The sequence below is a fragment of the Cervus elaphus genome, chromosome 31 (assembly GCF_910594005.1).
Source record: "Cervus elaphus chromosome 31, mCerEla1.1, whole genome shotgun sequence".
Lineage (NCBI taxonomy): Eukaryota > Metazoa > Chordata > Mammalia > Artiodactyla > Cervidae > Cervus > Cervus elaphus.
In genome coordinates, this window is record NC_057845.1 from 41,471,417 (window position 1) to 41,492,764 (window position 21,348).

The 21,348-nt window shown below is 38.0% G+C and overlaps 2 protein-coding genes and 1 long non-coding RNA gene across 3 annotated transcripts; all 3 read left to right on the top strand.

Annotated features, from left to right (window-relative positions):
• Nucleotides 1-3,426: 3,426 nt before the first annotated feature.
• LOC122687518 (olfactory receptor 5AC1-like) lies at nucleotides 3,427-4,347 on the top strand. The gene has a single exon (XM_043893048.1). It carries the CDS (start codon nucleotides 3,427-3,429, stop codon nucleotides 4,345-4,347), a length of 921 nt encoding a protein of 306 aa, XP_043748983.1.
• Nucleotides 4,348-7,617: 3,270 nt separating this feature from the next.
• Nucleotides 7,618-14,637, top strand: LOC122687341. The gene is made up of 3 exons (XR_006339125.1): nucleotides 7,618-7,895; nucleotides 12,218-12,220; nucleotides 14,626-14,637. It is a non-coding gene; the product is annotated as an uncharacterized LOC122687341 (long non-coding RNA).
• A 4,631-nt stretch (nucleotides 14,638-19,268) lies between these two features.
• LOC122687460 (olfactory receptor 5AC1-like) lies at nucleotides 19,269-20,201 on the top strand. The gene has a single exon (XM_043892985.1). It carries the CDS (start codon nucleotides 19,278-19,280, stop codon nucleotides 20,199-20,201), a length of 924 nt encoding a protein of 307 aa, XP_043748920.1. The 5' UTR covers nucleotides 19,269-19,277.
• The last annotated feature ends 1,147 nt before the right edge of the window (nucleotides 20,202-21,348 follow it).

Sequence of the window (21,348 nt, forward strand, 5' to 3'; positions counted from 1 at the left end):
AGGATGCAGATATTTTCATAATTTTCCCTATTATAGATTTGTAATTTGTCTTAATGATTAAAAAAATATCTAAATAAGATAGTAAAATCCTAGACAGGCCTTTTCCTTTTTTTCATGTCAGCAAACAAAACCTGAGCAAGCAAGTAAATGTTTGTTTAAACATGAATATTTGTTAGAATTTTTGCTATATAGATAACACATTCATTGAGGCATTTTTAAATAATAAACTTTGATTAATAGAAGAATGACAAATAGAAAAAATAGCAGTGATAAGAAAAAATCAGAGTGCATTTTATAATACGAAGTTTTAAAAATTGAGATAAGCTATGCAGCCCAAAGTTAACTTATTTGTAATTTTTCAGAATGGGAATTCTGGCTTCAGGTTTATTATATATAACAAAAATTCTTTACTTTCATGGAATCATGAGTATGTATGCTAAAGTCACTAAAGATAAATCAAAAGACTCTTTGTGCTATCTAACTCTTGAGAAAAAAATTTCATAAAAGTTACTTTTTTTGTCCAAATTATATTAATACATTATAGGAACTAAAGCAAAGATAGCAATGACTTGGTTATTTGAGGTTCCAAAAGGAGTTGGGTCAATGTATGCAGGGCAAATTTTTCTTAAGCTTCTTAATTTCCAATTAATATTTCTGATATATATATGCTGCTTTTCTCATGGAACTGTTATTCTTTCACTCTCCTCTATTTCGATATTTACTATCTCTGCTCTCTCTCCAGGAAAACCACTGCTATAAACTTAGTGTCTTTTATTCACATGTTTCTCCATGTAAAAGAGAGATTTAAAAAACACATTGCTTGTTTTACAATGATGAGACCATAGATTTTATACTTCTTTGGATCTTGCACTTCAGAGATAACTATATATTGTGGAAATTCCAAAATTAAAATTATGTAGCATAGCTCTTTTCTCATGACTGAGTTACATTTCTTAATATGAATGTACTCGGTCTATTTAACCATTCCATTATTGATGTGTCTGGGCTTTGTTGTTGTCCAGTTGCTAAGTCATGTGTGACTCTTTGCAGTCCCAGGCAACTGCAGCACACCAGGCTTCCTTGACCTTCACTGTCTCCCTGAGTTTGCTCAAACTCATGTCCATTGAGTCGGTGATACCATCCAACCATCTTGCCCTCTGTTGCCCTCCTTCTCCTCCTGCCCTCAATCTTTACCAGCATCGGGGTCTTTCCCAATGAGACAGCTCTTCACATCAGGTGGCCAAAGTACTGGAGCTTCAGCTTCAGTATCTGTCCTTCCAATGAATAAGGGTTGATTTCCTTTATGATTGACTGGTTTGATCTCCTTGATGTCCAAAGGACTCTCAAGAGTCCTCTCCAGCACCATGATTTGAAAGCATCAGATCTTTGGCGTTCAGTCTATTTTATGGTTCAACTCTCACATCCATACATGACTACTGGAAAAACCATAGCTTTGACTAGATGGACCTTTGTTGGCAAAGTGATGTCTTTGCTTTTTAATACGCTGCCTAGGTTTGTCACAGCTTTTCTTCCAAAGAGCAAGAGTCTTTTAACTCATGGCTGCAATCACCATCTACAGTGATTTTGGAACCCAGGAAAATAAAATCTGTCACTGTTTCTACCTTTTCCCCATCTATTTGCCATGAAGGGATGGACCGGATGCCATGATCTTACTTTTTTGAACACTGAGTTTTAAGCCAGCTGTTTTTCACTTTCCTCTTTCACCCTCATCAAGAGGATCTTTAGATCCTCTCATTTTCTGCCATTAGGATGGTATCATCTGCATATTTGAAGTTGTTGATATTTCTTCTGGCAATCTTGATGCCAGCTGTGAGTCATCCAGCCCAGTATTTTGCATGATATACTTTGCATATAAGTTAAATGAGCAGAATGACAGTATACGGCCTTGACATACTCCTTTCCCAATTTTGAGAACCCCATGAACAGCATGGTCTTTGCTACTCTGAATAATAATGCACGGACTATTTTTTGCCTATTTATCTTTGCATAGCATTGCCTTTATTTCTAGAATATATATATATATGAGTAATAGGTGAAAGAATATATGTATTTTAAAATTACATGAGATCGTATAAAATTGCTTTTCAAAAAGGCTGTCATAATTCATAGTTGCACAAGTAACATATGAAAGTACCATTTTTCTCACTTCAGTCAACATTGAGTATTTTCATTCATTTTAATTCCCGCTATTCTGATACATGAGAAAGGAGGTATCCACCTGTTTGTATGTGTCTGTTCATGTGCACATGTGTGTATTTGTGACATAGAAATTTGAGCATATTTGCATTTTATTTATTGGTTATTTTGATTTATTCATCTGTAAACTTGCTTATTTTTATCATACTTTTATTCATCCTTCTATTAGATTATTTGCCTTTTTTATATCATACCTTTATTCATACTTCTGTTAGATTATTTGCCTTTTTTTATATCATACCTTTATTCATACTTCTATTAGATTTTTGCCTTTTTTTAAATCTATGTGCTATGTACTTAGTCACCTCTTTGCAACCCCATGGACTATAGCCCACCAGGCTCCCCTGTCCATGGGATTCTCCAGGCAAGAACACTGGAGTGGGTTGCCATTCCCTTCTCCAGTTTTTATCTATACTTAAGTTGTTGTATATTATGGACATAAATCTATGTCTTTCATAAACATACAAGATATCTTTCCAAACTAATTCTATATGCTTTGACTCTGTTGGATATTGTTTTGCTGTGCATTCAAGCTATCTATTTTACTGGCTTTCTTCTCTTGGACAATAATTTCTCTGTTCCCTATGTTACATTCTCAATTACTTAGACAATATCTATGGTGTAGGGTAGGAGACTAACCTTATTTACCAATCCTTCCAGACAGATAGCAGACAGTGTCAGCATAACCCATTAAATCAATTGTCCTTTTCCTACTGAACTGAAATATCATATTTGTTTAATGACACATTCCCATGTATATTGGAACCTACTTTTGAGCTCTGTATTCTGTGCCCTGATGCTCTGGCTTTTTCTTATGCCACTATCTTAATGTTTTGATTATTACGTCTCTACATTATTGTTCAACATCTGTTAAGGTATTCTGGACCATGTTTATATTTTTCTTGGGCAGAAGGAGAAGTTACTTCTACCATATGAATTTTGATTCTAAAAACTGTAAGTTACCCATGTTAGATGGAAAAGGATTTGCATGAAATTTACTTGTCAATTTAGGTGAATATAATTTTAAAACATTTTATCACAGATGATTTTGAATGTTTATAAAAGCAGATAAGTGAAGGTACAAATTAAGAGCCACTAATTAAATGAGAAGCACGTCTCATATGTCAGTAATGTAAAAATTCACTGTTTTTGTGACTCTGTGAATTTTCCCTAACTTATTCTTTCATTTTAGAGATTAGCTGGTCAGATATGGAAAAAGAAAATACGACTCTGGTGACGGAGTTTGTTCTCACAGGACTCACAGATCTCCCAGGGCTGCAGGTCCCCCTGTTCCTGGTGTTCCTGGTCATCTACCTCACCACCATGGCGGGCAACCTTGGACTGATTTTTCTCATCTGGAAGGACCCCCATCTTCACACCCCCATGTACTCATTCCTGGGCAGCTTGGCCTTTGCAGATGCTTGCTCTTCATCTTCTGTGACTCCCAAGATGCTTATGAATTTTTTGTCCAGGGATCATATATCCCTCATTGAATGCATCACCCAATTCTATGTTTTTGCTTTTAGTGCCACCACAGAAAGTTTCCTCCTGGTGGTGATGGCCTATGACCGCTATGCAGCCATATGCAGCCCCTTGCTTTACCCAGTGGTGATGTCCGACAGACTCTGCACTTGGCTGATAAGTGCATCATATGTGATTGGTTTTCTGCATCCTATGATACATGTAGGATTATTATTTAGATTAACTTTCTGCAGGTCCAACATAATACATCATTTCTACTGTGAAATCTTGCCACTTTTTACAATTTCTTGCACTGATCCATCTATTAATGCTTTGGTGCTTTTTATTTCTGCCTCTTTTATACAAGCTTCTACTTTTATGACCATCATGGTCTCTTATGCCTGTGTCCTCTTTGCCATCCTGAGAAAGAAGTCTGAAAAGGGCAGGAGCAAGGCCTTCTCCACGTGCAGCGCCCACCTTCTTTCTGTTTCCTTGTTCTATGGTACTCTCTTCTTCATGTATGTGCGTCCTGGGTCTGGCCCTGATCAGTATCAGGATAAAATGTATTCACTGTTCTACACGATTATAATTCCCCTGCTAAACCCCTTTATTTATAGCCTAAGAAACAAAGAAGTTTTACTTGCATGTAGAAAACTGATGAAGAAATAAATATTTATTAGGAAATCTTTTATTATCCTTTACTTTTTCCTCTTTTTAAATAAAGCATAATGACTGGCTGTGGATTTTCACATAGTAAGGATTGAATGAACAGTTGTTAAATGCATTAATAATAATATTTACACTAGCTATACTTGTCTTAGTTATAAGTTAATCATAAAAATAATTAATGAACAATAAGAACAGTCATCACTGACTTTTTCTTGTTGTTTTAAATTCATCTCTAAGGATGAAACTGACACTGAATCCCCCAAATTATTAGGCCTTTGTAACATGAAAAAGCTCATGTGTTTCCAGAAACACATATTTAAAACTCTCGAACTTATATTCTTTTAGAGGAAGATGGTCTGTGTAAATGCTCTTTTGAAAATGTACTCATGCTCTCCAAAATAATTCTTGAACAAGTAATTTTTCAAAAACTTATATGCACATCAAATACTGTTAGACTAAATATGGCAACATATATTCCTCTTGAGGAACTTGAATATTTCTAGATTTAAAAGTTTTGAAAATTACCTGAGATTTCCCTTGCATTTAATGAAAGATATTAAATTAGCAAATAGTTAAAACAATGAATTTTCCTGCAAGATAATAAAATGTTTAGTCTTCAAAAAATTTTTTTTTAATTTATTAAGTAATCTTATTGAGTACCTTGTTCCGGGTGTACATACACCAGCTGCATACAGTTCCCCACCCTAGAATTGACAACAACCTGAAATAGCACAGTTCTTGTTCAACTCACAATTACATAATTTCTTCCCCTGGCGTTATTGTATATGACCTTGTCAATATCCTAGTGAACAATAAAGGAAAAGATGTTTCTATATATATGACACGTTTTCCTCACCCCTAGTCTATGTTTTTATTTAAAGAAATAAACTGTTGAATCATACCACACAAAAGCCCCAAGGTAGGTAAGGCTGACTTTAGGATGTCCACAGACCTTCATTTTCCCTAGACCCTGGTTCCTCTCCCTGCATCTGAGCTCTGCCTTCTGCTGTGCGGGCTCATTTTAAGCAAGTTGTTCTCTGTTTGCTAATTTTCTTAGGAATTCCTATCCCCATCTCTCTGCAGTCAAGGCTGTCAGGAAGCATTTAACAAGAGGCTTCCTGCGTGCTGTTTTGGATCTGTCAGGAACCCTCTGGCCCTTATTAATAATTAAGAGGAGAGGCATGCCTTTCCCGGGGCTGAGGAATCCAGGCATTTCTCATTATGGTGATAAGTACCTTCTTTCTTTTTATGGACCATACGGTAAAAGGTGATTGTTTGCAACTCTCTCTTTGATAGGGATCCTCTTATGTTTTGTAAGTCTGGAATTTTAATCTTTATCTTTGCTGAGAATAACCACCTTATAAGACAGTATATATGTCCACATCATGTTGATTAAAACACCTTTGCTTCATCAGAGCTTGGGTCCCCGTGTCTTTCTTTCTCTCTCTATCTCTGTATTTCTGGCTAACTCCTTGGAGCGCAGAGGCCGGCTGAGCTCACTTTCTTGCCGGGGCTTCTAAGACCCTCTCGAGAAGGCGCCCTGTGCCTTCACCCCCTCGAGAGGGCGCCTGGTGCCCACGTGCAGCAGCGCGAGCCCTAGGAACAGGACTCTATTGGCTTTCCGCCTAAACCAGGGGACATCAGCCTCTTCCTCTCTCTTACTTTCTTATCATCGACTCCAGACCACCAGGTTCCGGTCCATTAAAGGACCAACAAAGGCCAGTGGCAAAGTTTTCTCCCTCTTTTTTTAATGTGCTATACACTGGTCTTAGCTATATCATGCTCAATCACTTCAGTCGTGTCCGACTCTTTTCGACCCTAAGGGCTGTAGCCTGCCAGGCTCCTCTGTCCACGGGATTCCGCAGGCAAGAATAATGGAATGGGTTGCCATGCCCTTCTCCTGGGGCTCTTCCTGACCCAGGGATTGAACCTGCGTTTCTTATGTCTGCTTCATTGGCAGACAGGTTCTTTACCACTAGTACCACCATATGCATGCAGTGGCTATATGTTAATATATACACTTTCTCTGTTACCTTATACCTTTATCACTTCTGAAATACTGATACTAATTTGGGGTAGAATCTAGAGGCAGACGATTACTTTTCAACCCTTCCGTCAGCACATGATGATACATGTCAGGATCTGCCATCATCCCGTCTACATGTCAAGACTGCCATCTTACAGTCCTTCTGGTGAAAACCAGTCACAAGAAGTTCCAAAGTCAACAGGATAAAGAAAGTGAAGTCGCTCAGTCGTGTCCAACTCTTTGTGACCCCATGGACTGTAGCCTACCACGCTCCTCCATCCATGGGATTTTCCAGGCAAGAGTACTGGAGTGGGTTGCCATTTCCTTCTCCAGAGGATCTTCCCAACCCAGGGATCGAACCTGGGTCTCCTGCATTGTAGGCAGAGGCTCGTCTGAGCCACCAGGGAAGTCAATAGGATGATATTTTTGTAAATTAAACAATAAAATTTTAATTTCTCATTTTCAGCATGTTTCTTTTCATGGTGGAAAAAGCTAGCAATTGCTTTTCATCAGTTCTAAAGGGTAGAGTTTCTAAATTCATTTATTTCCTTCTTTGGTATATGTTGATATGCCAGGTTTGGTGAATTTACCTTTCTTGTTTTTTCTGTATATAACTAGAGGATTTAACCTTGGTAGTCTGTTAAAAGGAAGACATTTCATAATAGGGGGGAAAGTCTACCTCATTTGGCCCTAGGAGATGATGAGGGAAAAACAGAAGATGCAATGGTAGGGGAGGACTCAGACATGCAGGTTTTAATCCCCCATCTGGAGAGGCTGGGGGTTTGGAAAGTAAAGAGGAAAATTAGATGGGTATGAGTAGTGTGTTATCTATTGCCATTTTAACAAATTAGCACTGTGGCTTAAAAAATTAGCCACAGAAAGCTTAGTGATTTAAAACAATACTAATTTATTATATTACCTTTCTGTAGTGCAGAAGTCTTTTAAAAAATTTATTTATTGTAAATTGGAGGATAATTGCTTTACAATATTGTGTTGGTTTCTGCCATACATCCACATGAATCAGCCATAAGTACACATCCGCCCCCTCCCTTTGAACTGCCCCTTCACCTCCCACCCCATCCCACCCCTCTAGGTTGCCACAGACCATTGGTTTGGGCTCCCTGTGTTATGCAGCAGATTCCCACTGGCTACCCATTTTACATATGGTAATGTATGTGTTTCCATGCTACTCTCTCAACTCGTCCCACCCTCTCCTTCCCCCACTGTGTCCACACGTCTGTTCTCTATGTCCACATCACCACTGCTGCCTTGCGAACAGGTTCATCGGTACTATCTTTCTAGATTCGATATATATGCGTTTATATACAGCATTTTTCTCTTTCTGACTTAATTCCCTCTGTACAATAGGCTCTGTGTTCATCCATCTCATTGGAATTGATTCAAATGTGTCCCTTTATATGGCTGAGTAATATTCCATTGTATATATGTACCACAGCTTTTTACCCATTCATCTGTCAATGGGTATCTAGGTTGTTTCCATGACCTAGCTATCGTAAATAGTGTCGCATGTAGTGCAGAAATCTGACATAGATCTCACTGGAGTAAAATCAAGGTATCAGTAGGGCTGAATCCCTTTCTGTATTCTGTGGGAAATAATTGTTTCCTTTCCTTTTCCAGCTTCTAGAGACTGTCCACATTCTTTGGCTCAGAGGCCTCTTCCTCTACCATCAAAGCCAGCACTGTTGCATCTCTCTGTGCCTGACTTTTGTAGTTACATTTTCTTTTGACACTGATCCTTCTGTTTCCCTCTTCCACTTTAAGCACCCTTGTGATTGCACTGGACCCACCCAGATAAATAAAGATAATCTCCCTATTTTAAGGTCTGCTGCAACACTAACTCCCTTTTTGCTATGCAACATAACATTTTTGCAGGATCACATCTTTGTGGAGGCATTATTTTGTTCATCCCAAAAAGTTTTAGAAAAGAGCTACTTATGCCTAAATTCCAGTTTAGGGCCTGAAAAGGAATCATTTCTGGCTCTGATCCTTCCTTTTCTGCTTCTATTCAACAAAATATTAGAGGTCCTAGCTACAGTAATCAAATAAGAAAAAGAAATAAAAGGTATCCAAATTGGAAGGGAAAAGTCAAAATTGTCACCATTTTTGGTGATGATAAGCTATGCAGAGAACCCTAACATCTCCACACAAACATATTAGAACTAATAATGAATTCAGCAAAGAAGCAGGATACAAGATTAAAACACATATATGCTTGCATTTCTTTATACTAACAATGAAATATCAGAAAGAGAGTAAAAAAAAAATATATATATATATATATATCAGAAAGAGAGAGTGAAAAAATCCCATTAAAAAGCATCAGCAAAACACCTTAGGAATAAACTTAACCAAGGGGGTGAAAGACACATATGCTGAAAACCATAAAACATTGATAAAGGAAATTGAAGATATTCAAAGAAATGGAAAGATATCCCATGCCCTTGTGTTGGAAGAATATTGTCAAAATGACCATACCACCGAAAGCAATCTACAGATTTAATGTGATCCCTATCAAAATACTCATGACATTTTCACAGAATTAGAACAAATAATCCTAAAGTTTATATAGAACCACAAAAGACCCAGAACTGCCAAAGCAACTCTGAGAGAAAAGAAAAAAGGTAGAGACATAACTCTCCAGTCTTCACGCTATACTACAAATCAGCATAGTATTGGCACAAAAATAGACATAAAGATAAATGGTACAGAATCACTCACCTACAGTCAATTAATCTTTGATAGAGGAGACAAAAGTATACAAGAGAGAAAAGATAGTCTCTTCAAGAAGTAGTGTTAAGTTGGACAGCTACATGTGAATCATGAAATTAGAACACTCTCTCACACCATATACAAAAATAAACTCAAAATGGTTTAAAGACCTAACAGTGAGACATGAAACCAGCTTCCCTAGTGGTGAAGAATCCCCCTGCCAGTGCAGGAGACACAGGTTCTATCTCTGGTCTGGGAGGATCCCACAAACCACAAAGAAATGAAGCCAGTGAACCACAACTATTGAGCTTCTGCTCTAGAGCCCAGCAACTGCAACCACGGAGCCCACGTGCCAAAACTAATGAAGCCCATTAGTTTCATTCCAGGGCCCACGGTCTGAAACAAGAGAAGTCACCATAATGAGAGGCCTGCACACCATGACTAGAGAGTTGCCGGTGATCCCCGCAACTAGAGAAAAAGCTAGCACAGCAACAGAGATGCAATAGCCAAAATAAATAAATTAAAGAAAACATAGCCAAATGGGACTTCATCAAAAATTTTTTAAAAAAGACATGAAGCCACAAAAAATCTAGAAGAGAACATAGGCAAAACCTTCTCTGACATAAATCATAGCAATATTTTCTTAGATCATTTCTGCAAGGCAAAAGAAATGAAAGCAAAAATAAGCAAATGGGACCTAATTCAACTTCAAAGCTTTTAAATAACAAGGAAACCATTAACAAAATAAAAAGACAATCTACAGAATGGGAGAAAATACTTGCAAATGATGTGACTAACAAGGGGTTACTATCCAAAATATACAAATAATTCAAACATTCAATATTGAAAAAAAAAACCCAATCAAAAAATGGACAGAATTCTTGAATAGACACTTCTCCAAAGAGAATGGTCAACAGGCACATAAAAAGATGCACAATATTACTAATTATTAGAGAAATGCAAATCAAAACCATAATGCAATATTACCTCACACTGGTCAAAATGGTTATCATCAAAAAGTGTACAGACAGTAAATGCTGGAGAGGATGTACAGAAAAGGAATCCTGTGTACACTGTTGAAGGGAATGTAAACTGGTGCAGCACCTCTGAAAAAGAGTATGGAGTTTCCTTAAAAAACTAAAACTACAGGTACCATATGATCCAGCAATCCCACTCCTGGATATATCTGCTTAAGATGAAAACTCCAATTAAAAAACATACGTGCATCCCAATGTTCATCAGTTCAGTTCAGTTCAGTCACTTGGTTGTGTCTGACTCTTTGTGACCCCATAGACTGCAGCACTCCAGGCCTCCCTGTCCACCACCAACTCCCGGAGCTTACTCAAACTCATCTCCATTGAGTTGGTGATGCCATCCAACCACCTCATCCTCTGTCATCCCCTTCTCCTCCTGCCTACAATCTTTCTCAGCATCAGGGTCTTTACATATGAGTCAGTTCTTCGCATCAGGTGGCCAAAGTATTGGAGTTTCAGCTTCAGCATCAGCCTTCCAATGACTATTCAGAACTGATTTCCTTTAGGATTGACTGGTTGGATTTCCTTGCAGTCTAAGGGACTCTCAAGAGTCTTCTTCAACACCACAGTTCAAAAGCATCAATTCTTCAGCACTCAGCTTTCTTTATAGTCCAACTCTCACATCCATACATGACCACTGAAAAAACCATAGCCTTGACTAGACGAACCTTTATTGACAAGGTAATCTCTCTGCTTTTTAATATGCTGTCTAGGTTGGTCATAACTTTCCTTCCAAGGAGCAAGAGTCTTCTAATATCATGGCTGCAGTCACCATCTGCAGTGATTTTGGAGTCCAAAAAGACAGTCTGTCACTGTTTTCACTGTTTCCCCATCTATTTCCATGAAGTGATAGGACTAGATGCCATGATCTTAGTTTTCTGAATGTTGAGCTTTAAGCCGACTTTTTCACTCTCCTCTTTTACTTTCATCAAGAGGCTCTTTAGTTCTTCTTCACTTTCTGCCATGATGGTGGTGTCATCTGTGTATCTGAGGTTATTGATATTTCTCCCGGCAAATATTGATTCCAGCTTGTGCTTCATCCAGCCTGGCATTCTGCATGATGTATTCTGAATATAACTTAAATAAGTAAGGTGACAATATACAGCCTTGACATACTCCTTTTCCTATTTGGAACCAGTCTGTTGTTCCATGTCCCATTTTAACTGTTGCTTCTTGACCTGCATACAGATTTCTCAGGAGGCAGGTCAGGTGTTCATAGCAGCACTCTTTACAATAGTCCAGACATGGAAATAACTGCCACAGTGCCCATCAATAAATGATTGACTTAACATATTTTAGGAAGATAACTCAACCATAAAAAAGAATAAAACTTGCCATTTGCAGCAACAAATGGACCTAGAGTATATTATACTAAGTAAAGAGGGACAGACAAGGCAAATATATCACTTATAAGTGGAATATAAAACATAATACAAATGAATCTATATACAAAACAGAAACAGACTCATAGAAAATAAATTTATGGTTACCATATGGGAAAGTAGAGGAGGAGTAGGAGTATAAGATTAATTGACACAAACTACTGTACAGGAGACAGGGATCAATACCATCCGCAAGAAAAAGAAATGCAAAAAAGCAAAATAGCTGGAGGAGGCCTTAGCAAATAGCTGTGAAGAGAAGTGAAAGGCAAAGGAGAAAAGGAAAGATACACTCATTTGAATTCAGAGTTCCAAAGAATAGCAAGGAAGATAAGAAAGCCTTCCTCAGTGATCAGTGCAAAGAAATAGAGGAAAACAATAGAATGGGAAAGACTAGAGATCTCTTCAAGAAAATTAGAGATACCAAGGGAAAATTTCATGCAAAGATGGACTCAATAAAGGACAGAAATGGTATAGACCTAACAGAAGCAGAAGATATTAAGAAGAGGTGGCCATAATACACAGAAGAACTGTACAAAAAAGATCTGCATGACCCAAATAATCACAAAGGTGTGATCACTCACCTAGAGCCAGACATCCTGGAATGTGAAGTCAAGTGGGCCTTAGGAAGCATCTCTATGAACAAAGCTAGTGGAGGTAATGGAATTCCAGTTGAGCTATTTCAAGTCCTAAAAGATGAGGCTGTGAAAGTGCTGCGCTCAATAGGCCAGCAAATTTGGCCAGCAGTGGCCACAGGACTAGAAAAGGTCAGTTTTCATTCCAATCTCTAAGAAAAGCAATGCCAAAGAGTGTTCAAATTACTGCACAATTGTACTCATCTCACATGCTAGTAAAGTAATGCTCAAAATTCTCCAAGCCATGCTTCAGCAATATGTGAACTGTGAACTTCCAGATGTTCAAGCTGGTTTTAGAAAAGGCAGAGGAACCAGAGATCAAATTGCCAACATCTGCTGGATCATGAAAAAAGCAAGAGCGTTCCAGAAAAACATCTATTTCTGCTTTATTGACTATGCCAAAGCCTTTTGACTGTGTGGATCACAATAAACTGTGGAAAATTCTGAAAGAGATGGGAATACCAAACCACCTGATCTGCCTCTTGAGAAACCTGTATGCAGGTCAGGAAGCAACAGTTACAACTGGACATGGAACAACAGACTGGTTCCAAATAGGAAAAGGAGTACGTCAAGGCTGTATATTGTCACCCTGATTATTTAACTTATATGCAGAGTACATCAGGATAAACGCTGGGCTGGATGAAGCACAAGCTGGAATCAAGGTTGCCAGGAGAAATATCAATAACCTCAGATATGCAGACGACACCACCCTTATGGTAGAAAGTGAAGAAGAACTAAAGAGCCTCTTGATGAAAATGAAAGAAGAGAGTGAAAAAGTTGGCTTAAAGCTCAACATTCAGAAAACTAACATCATGGCATCTGGTCCCATCACTTTATGGCAAATAGATGGGGAAACAGTGGAAACAGTGGCTGACTTTATTTGGGAGGGGGGCTCCAAAATCACTGCAGATGGTGATTGCAGCCATGAAATTAAAAGACTCTTGCTCCTTGGAAGGAAAGTTATGACCAACCTAGACAGCATATTAAAAAGCATAGACATTACTTGGTCAACAAAGGTCTGTCTTGTCAAGGCTATTGTTTTCCCAGTAGTCATGTGTGGATGTGAGAGTTGGACTATAAAGAAAGCTGAGTGCTGAAGAATTGATGCTTTTTAACTGTGGTGTTGGAGAAGACTCTTGAGAGTCCCTTGGACTGCAAGGAGATCCAACCAGTCCATCCTAAAGGAGATCAGTCCTGGCTGTTCATTGGAAGGATTGATGCTGAAGCTGAAACTCCAATACTTTGGCCACCTGATGCAAAGAGTTGACTCATTTGGAAAGACCCTGATGCTGGGAAAGATTGAGGACAGGAGGAGAAGGGGATGACAGAGGATGAGATGGTTGGATGGCATCACCAACTCAATGGAGATGAGTTTGAGTAAGCTATAGGATTGGTGATGGACAGGGAGGCCTGGCGTGCTGTGGTCCATGGGATCGTGAAGTGTTGGACAGGACTGAGCAACTGAACTGAACTGAATGCAAGGAAGTGCCATAGCTGAGTTTGATGGAGAGAACAAAGTATCACCTTGAAATCCTAGCTTTTTGTTGAGTTAGGGACGAAATAAGAATTGGGTTTGACTGCCTTGAAGAAAGGCTAAGAGTATTCTATACATAAGAAGGAGGGTCTAGACTAGTCTAACCTCGTGGAGTCCATACGCAGGACTAGGTACCTCCCTTCAGGAGTGCCATGTGGTGCTGCCCAGTGATTGTCTTAGTCACTCCGCTGTGTCCAACATTTGTGACCCCATGGACTGTGGCCCACCAGCCTCCTTCGCCCATGGGATTTTTCAGGCAAGAAGACTGGAGTGGGTTGCCATTTCCTCCTTCCGGGGATCTTGCAGAGCCAGGGATCCAACCTGCATTTCCTGCGTCTCCTGCATTGTAGGCAGATTCTTTACTTGCTGAACCATGGAGGGAGCCTCAAGAAGGAGGGTAAAAAAGGTTAATGATAATCAGAAGAAGTAAAGTTGAAGAAATAATCAGCCTATAACCAAATCCATGTTCTTCTCTTCCTAGATACACAGTCTCCCTTTTCGGTACACTGCAGTATTATGATTGATTTTAGGATTGAAAGTGATATACATCACTTACATTTCTAGTTCATAATCCCCTCACAGTCAGAATCCCCTGTGAATTTTCCCCTTCCAGCTGAAACAGATGAGAACTGGATCAATGAAGAAAGTCATGTGTGGGGACTTTCCTGGCAGTCTAGTGGTTAAGACTTCCCCTTCCACTGCAGTGGATGCAGGTTGAATCCCTGACTGGAGAGCTAGGATCTCACACGCCTCGTGGCCAAAATGCCAAGGCTTAAAGCAGAAACAATACTGAAACTTACGTGTGGAAAATGCCTGAATGATAAGATGGAGTCTAGAACTTTGAATCATCAGTTGGGGTAGAGAAGTCTATCAATTAGGAACATGTGATTTATATTTATCGTGAATGAGAAATTAACTTCTATTTTGTCAGTTTACTTAGATATTGAAAAATATCTGTAAGTTCAGTTAACGTTACTATAAAAAATACACACATACAATGCAATAAAATTCCTTAACTGCACTCACTCAATTATTGGGCCTATTCCTCAGTACAGGGACATGAATATGAGGCTTAAGGATTTCAGTTGTTAACAGAAACAGTCCTACAGACTTAGAGAGTGAATTTATGGTGACCAGAGGGTTAGGGGTCAGGGAGAGGGCTAGATCGGGAGTCCGGGATTGATACATAGACACTGCTATATTTAAAATGGGTGATGGAGCTTCCCTGGTGGTGCAGTGATTAAGAGTCTGCCTTGGAGTATGAGGGGACATGGGTTTGATCCCTGGGCAGGGAACAGGGGTCCCACATGCTGGGGAGCAGCCGAGCCCCTGTGCCGCAACTACAGAGTCCATGCTCCACAACTGCAGAGCCAGTAGTGACAGGGTGTAGTTATGCAACCCCAGAGTCCGCAGAATAGATACGTGTACATGTATAACTGAGTCACTTTTCTGTACACCTGAAACTAACACAACATTGTTAATCAGCAATACTCCAGTATAAAATAAAAAGCTAAAAAAAGAATTTCAGTTGTCATTTTATGTGCAATGAGAAATTATGAACATTTAAATGGGGGCAAGCACGTGTTATGGTGTGGTAGTGAAACAGTATACATTTTATAAAAACCAGTCCTGTGTCACTGTGGAAAATAGATAGGATGACTGTGTTAGGAGATGCAGATAGTAGAGTTAGGAGGTTATTTAATAAGCCAGGGAAGAGACGAATGTATTTTAGATTTTAGTACTGACTGCATAAAAAGAAATATTGGATTTAAGACGTCATTGGTAGAGCAAATCCTGGTTTGTGACCCTATTTTCTGTGACAGGAAACCCTGGAGGAATACCAGATTTGACGGCAGAATAGAGGATGACCACACTTTCCGATTTGGACGTGTTACTTCAGGTACCTTTGGGAGTTTCAAGTGAGCAAGTCAGGTAGGTAGTTGGGGAGTGGCAGCATTAAAAAAAAAAAAAGAGGAAGGAAAGCAAGCTTATTCTAAATTCTGTTCAGAGATATTTTTAAACATGTCCCAGAGTGAACCTTGAGGGCACAATGAGTAGTTTTAATTGTTATAACTATAAGGGTATGATGATTTGATTATTAGCTCACAATGCCCAGCAGAACAACTTTGACTTCATCTTACCTACTGGGAATACCTTGGAAGCATTAAGGGAATTTCAGAACTTTTTAAGAATGGGTTTGCAAATAGGAGAAAGAAATGTTACATTCTTCCAGTTTTATGTTTCCAAGAAAAAGCAATGCATAAAGAATTGTGCTTCATTTCTGTACCTTTTATGTTACTTTAAGAAAACCAGCACATTTTCAGTTTCTCATATTTTACAGGAGTTGGGTGAGGATGCAGACATTTTCATATTTTCATTATTATAGCTTTGTAATTTGTCTGTATGATAAGAAAATATCTAAGTAAGATATTAAAACCCTAGACAGGCCTTTTTCTTTTTTAAGCCAGCAAACAAAATCTGGGCAAGCAAGTAAATGTTTGTCTAAACATGAATATTTCTGTTAGAATTTTTGCTGTGTAGATAACACATTTATTGAGATATTTCTTAATAAGAAACTTTGTTTAATAGAAGAATTAAAAATAGAAAAAATAGTAGTGATAAGAAAAAAATCAAGGTTTATTTTATAAATATGAAGTTTTAAAAATTGAGACATAAGCTATGAGCCCTAAAGTTAACTTACTTGTAATTTTCAGAATGGGAATTCTGGCTTCAGGCTTATTATATATAATAAAAATTCTTTAATTTCATGGAATCATGAATATATACACTAAAGTCACTAAAGGTAACTTTAAAAGGCTCTGTGCTATCTAACTCTTGAAAAAAAATTCACAAAAGTTACTATTCTTGTCTAAATTATATTAATACATTATAGGAACTAAGAGTAAGGATAGCAATGATTTAGTTATTTGAGATTCTAAAAAGAGTCGGGCCAATTTATGCAGGATAAATATTTCTTAAGTTTCTTAATTTCCAGTTAAAATTTCTGAGATATGTGTGTGTGTGTGTGTATATATATATATATATATTTGCTGCTTTTCTCATGGAACTGTTATTCTGACTTTTACTCTCCTCTACTTCAATTATTACCATCTCTACTCTCACTCCAGAAAAACCAGTGCTATAAACTTAGTGTCTATTCACGTTTCTCAATGCAAAAGAGAGAGTTAAAAAATACATTGCTTGTTTTACAATGATAAGACCATAGATTTTACACTTCTTTGAATCTTGCTTTTCTGAGATAATTATACATTGTGGAAATTCCAAAATTAAAATTAGGTAGAATAGCTCTTTTTTCATGATTGAATTATATTCCATAATATGAATGTACTCTGGTTTATTTAACCATTTCCCTGTTGACGCATCTTGTCTTTGCTGTCATGTCCAACTCTTTGCTATCCCATGGACTGCAGCATGCCAGCCTTCCTTGTCCTTCACTGTCTCCCAGAATTTGCTCAAACTCATGTCCATTGAGTTGGTGATGCCATACAACCATCTCATCCTCTGTCAACCCCTTCTCCTCTTGCTCTCAATCTTTCCCAGCAGCAGGGTCTTTTCCAATGAGTCAGCTATTCTCATCAGGTGGCCAACGTATTGAAGCTTCAGCTTCAGCATCAGTCCTTCCAATGGATATTAAGGAGTGATTTCCTTTAGGATTGACTTGTTTGATCTCCTTGAAGTCCAAGGGACTCTCAAGAGTCTTCTCCAGCACCACAATTTGAAAACATCAATTCTTTGATGTTCAGCCTTCTTTATGCCAACTCACAAGTCTGTGAATGACTATTGGAAAGACCATAGCTTTGACAAGATGAACCTTTGTTAGCATAGTGATATCTTTACTTTTCTGTCTAGGTTTGTCATAGCTCTTTTTCCAAGGAGGAAATGTCTTTTAATTTTGTGGCTGCAGTCACCGTCTACAGTGATTTTGGAGCCTAAGAAAATAAAATCTGTCACTGTTTCCACTTTTTCCCCTTCTACTTGCCATGAAGTGATGGGACCGGATGCCATGATCTTACATTTTTGAACGCTGAGTTTTAAGCCAGGTTTTTCACTCTTGTCTTTCACCCTCCTCAAAAGGCTCTTTAGTTCCTCTTCACTTTCTGCCATTAGGGTGGTATCATTTGCATATTTGAGGTTGTTGATATTTCTTCAGCAATCTTAATTCCAGCTGTGAGTCATCCAGCCCAGCATTTCACATGAGGTACTCTGCATATAAGTTAAATAAGCAAGGTGACAATATATAGCCTTGATGTACTCCTTTTCCAATTTTGAGAAACCTACGAACAGCATGGTCTTTGCTACTCTGAACAATAATGAAGTAAATATTCTTTGTATATTTATATTTGCATAGCAGTGCTTTTATTTCTAGGACATATATATATATATATATACATGAATGATAGATGAAAAGATATATGTATTTTAAAAACTTAAATGGGATTGCATAAATTTTTTTTCAAAAAGGTTGTTGCAATTCATAGTTCCACAAGTAACATATGAAAGTACCACTTTTCTCACTTTAGTTAACATTATTTTTATTCATTTTAATTTCTGCTATCCTGATATATGAGAAAGGAAATGTCCTTCTATTTTTGTGTTTCTGTTCTTATTCACATGTGTGTATTTGTGACAGAGAAATTTTGGCATTTTTCATTTTATTTATTGGTTATTTTGATTTCTTCATCGGTAAACTTGCTTATTCTTCTCATTTACTCATTCTTCTATTAGATTGTTTGCCTTTTTAAATATAATCTTGTTATTTTACATTATAGACATAAATCTATGTCTTTCATATACATGGAACATATATTTCCAAACTAATTATATACCCTTTCACTCTATTGTTTTGCTATGCATTCAAGCTATCTATTTTACTGGCTTCCTTCTCTTGGACAACAATTTCTCTATTCCCTATGTTACATCATTGTCTTCTCATTACTTAGACAATACCTATGGTGTGGGGTAGGAGACTAACCTTATTTACTAATCCTTCCATACAGATAGCAAAGAGCGTCAGCATAACCCATTAAATCAGCTGTCCTTTTCCTACTGAACTGAAATATCATATTTGTTTCATGCTATGTTCCCATTTATACTGGGACTACTTCTGAGTTCTCTATTCTGTTTCACTGATCCTCTGTCTTCTTCTTATGCCACTATCTTAATGTTTTTATTACTATGTCTCTACATTATTGTTCAACATCAACTAAGGTATTCTTGACTACTCAATGCTTATATTTTTCTTGGGCAGAATGAGAAGTTATTTTCTTCCATATGAATTTTAATGAGTTCAAGCAATTCTAAAAACTGTAAGTTACCCATGTTAGATTGAAAAGGATTTGCACTTAAATTTGGTAAATGCAAATTTACCTATCAATTTAAGTTAATCTAATTTTAAAATATTTAAAGATAATTTTGAAATATATATATATAAAAGTAGATAAGTGAAGGTACAAATTAAGAACCACTAATTAAATGAGAAGCATGTCTTATACGTCGGTAACGTAACAATTATGACTCTTTTGTGAATTTTCCCTCACTTATTCTTTCATTTTAGTGATTAGCTGGTCAGATATGGCAGAAGAAAATATGACTCTGGTGACGGGGTTTCTTCTCACAGGACTCACAGATCTCCCAGGGCTGCAGGTCCCCCTGTCCCTGTTGTTCCTGGTCATCTACCTCACCACCATGGCGGGCAACCTTGGACTGATTTTTCTCATCTGGAAGGACCCCCATCTTCACACCCCCATGTATTCATTCCTGGGCAGTTTAGCCTTTGCAGATGCTTGTTGTTCATCTTCCGTGACTCCCAAGATGTTTATAAATTTTTTATCAAAGAATCATGTAATACCTCTCTTTGACTGTCTGACCCAATTTTATTTTTTTGGTTCCAGTGCCACCACAGAATGTTTCCTCCTGGTGGTGATGGCCTATGACCGCTATGCAGCCATATGCAACCCTTTGCTTTATTCAGTAGTCATGTCCAACAGACTCTGTATTCAGTTTATAGGTGTTTCATATTTCATTGGTTTTCTACATTCAGCCATTCATGTGGGTTTGTTATTCAGATTAACTTTCTGTAGGACCAATGTAATACATTATTTCTACTGTGAAATTTTACAACTGTTCAAAATTTCTTGCACTGATTCTACACTTAACACACTTCTGGTGTTAATCTTTTCAGCTTTTATACAAGCTTCTACTTTTATGACCGTCATGGTCTCTTACACCTGTGTCTTCTTTGCCATCCTGAAAAAGAAGTCTGAAAAGGGCAGGAGCAAAGCCTTCTCCACGTGCAGCGCCCACCTTCTCTCTGTTTCCTTGTTCTATGGTACTCTCTTCTTCATGTATGTGCGTCCTGGGTCTGGCCCCTCTGAAGATCACAACAAAATATATTCTTTATTTTATACCATCATAATTCCTCTACTAAATCCTTTTATTTACAGCCTGAGAAACAAAGAGGTTATAAGTGCTTTGAGAAGAATAATGAAGAAATGAATAGTTGCTGGACAGTTTTCAAACTGTTTCTTTTTTACTGTCTTCTAAAAATGCCCCCTTTCCTAAAGATTTGCCATGGCTCTGCCATTTCATCAGAGAACTAGAGGTCAGCATGGTCTGTGAACTTCTGACTATTTTTTCCTTGGGTATGAGACCAGTGAAAGTTTGGTAACTTACCTATAACTAGCTCATTTAGAAACACTGGGCTCCATCTTTATCTAGACACTAAGCTTTCACAAATTAGCCATTTTCCTGAGACTTAAAAAATTCCAGATAGTAATCGACAGTTTACTAGAAACAGCTCTGAGACTGGCATATAGGGTTAGTCACTCAGTTCCTTACCCAGTTCACTGCTCTGGCCCTACCAGGTAATAAAGCATCACTGTTCTCTTCCATACACAATAACTACAGTAGATGGATAAAAGTCTACTTCTTGACAGAATGCATTCCTGAGGAGAAATGTATTGTTTAGTGATAAAAGTTAGGAAAAAGTAAAAAGTTCTAAAAATGTGGTGGATCTTAGAAAGAAAAATGGAAGCAGGCATGAATTAAAGAATGGAGGATCAAAATTAACCACAGCTCCTACTTGTAACTCCACATACTATTTTTATCAGCAATATTGCCTGTAGCATAATATAGCATGATATTCAATAACTTATAAGTTAGGAATATTTCAGTGTAATAAAAAGCAATCTCAGAGATCAGCCTTGGCTGCATTACTATTCCTATCAGTTTTTACCAGTTTTGGTTCAGTTCAGTTCAGTCACTCAGTCATGTCTGACTCTTTGCGACCCCATGAATCGGAGCACGCCAGGCCTCCCTGTCCATCACCAACTCCCGGAGTTTACTCAAACTCATGTCCATCCAGTTGGTGATGCCATCCAGCCATCTCATCTTCTGTCGTCCCCTTCTCCTCCTGCCCCCCAATCCCTCCCAGCATCAGGGTCTTTTCCAATGAGTCAACTCTTTGCATGAGGTGGCCAAAGTATCAGAGTTTCAGCTTCAACATCAGTCCTTCCAATGAACACCCAGGACTGATCTCCTTTAGGATGGACTGGTTGGATCTCCTTGCAGTCCAAGGGACTCTCAAGAGTTTTCTCCAACACCACAGTTCAAAAGCATCAATTCTTCGGCACTCAGCTTTCTT

What these genes read in the sequence shown, in the direction of transcription:
- LOC122687518 (XM_043893048.1), top strand. Translation starts at nt 3,427, where the DNA reads ATGGAAAAAGAAAATACGACTCTGGTGACGGAGTTTGTTCTCACAGGA.
- LOC122687460 (XM_043892985.1), top strand. Translation starts at nt 19,278, where the DNA reads ATGGCAGAAGAAAATATGACTCTGGTGACGGGGTTTCTTCTCACAGGA.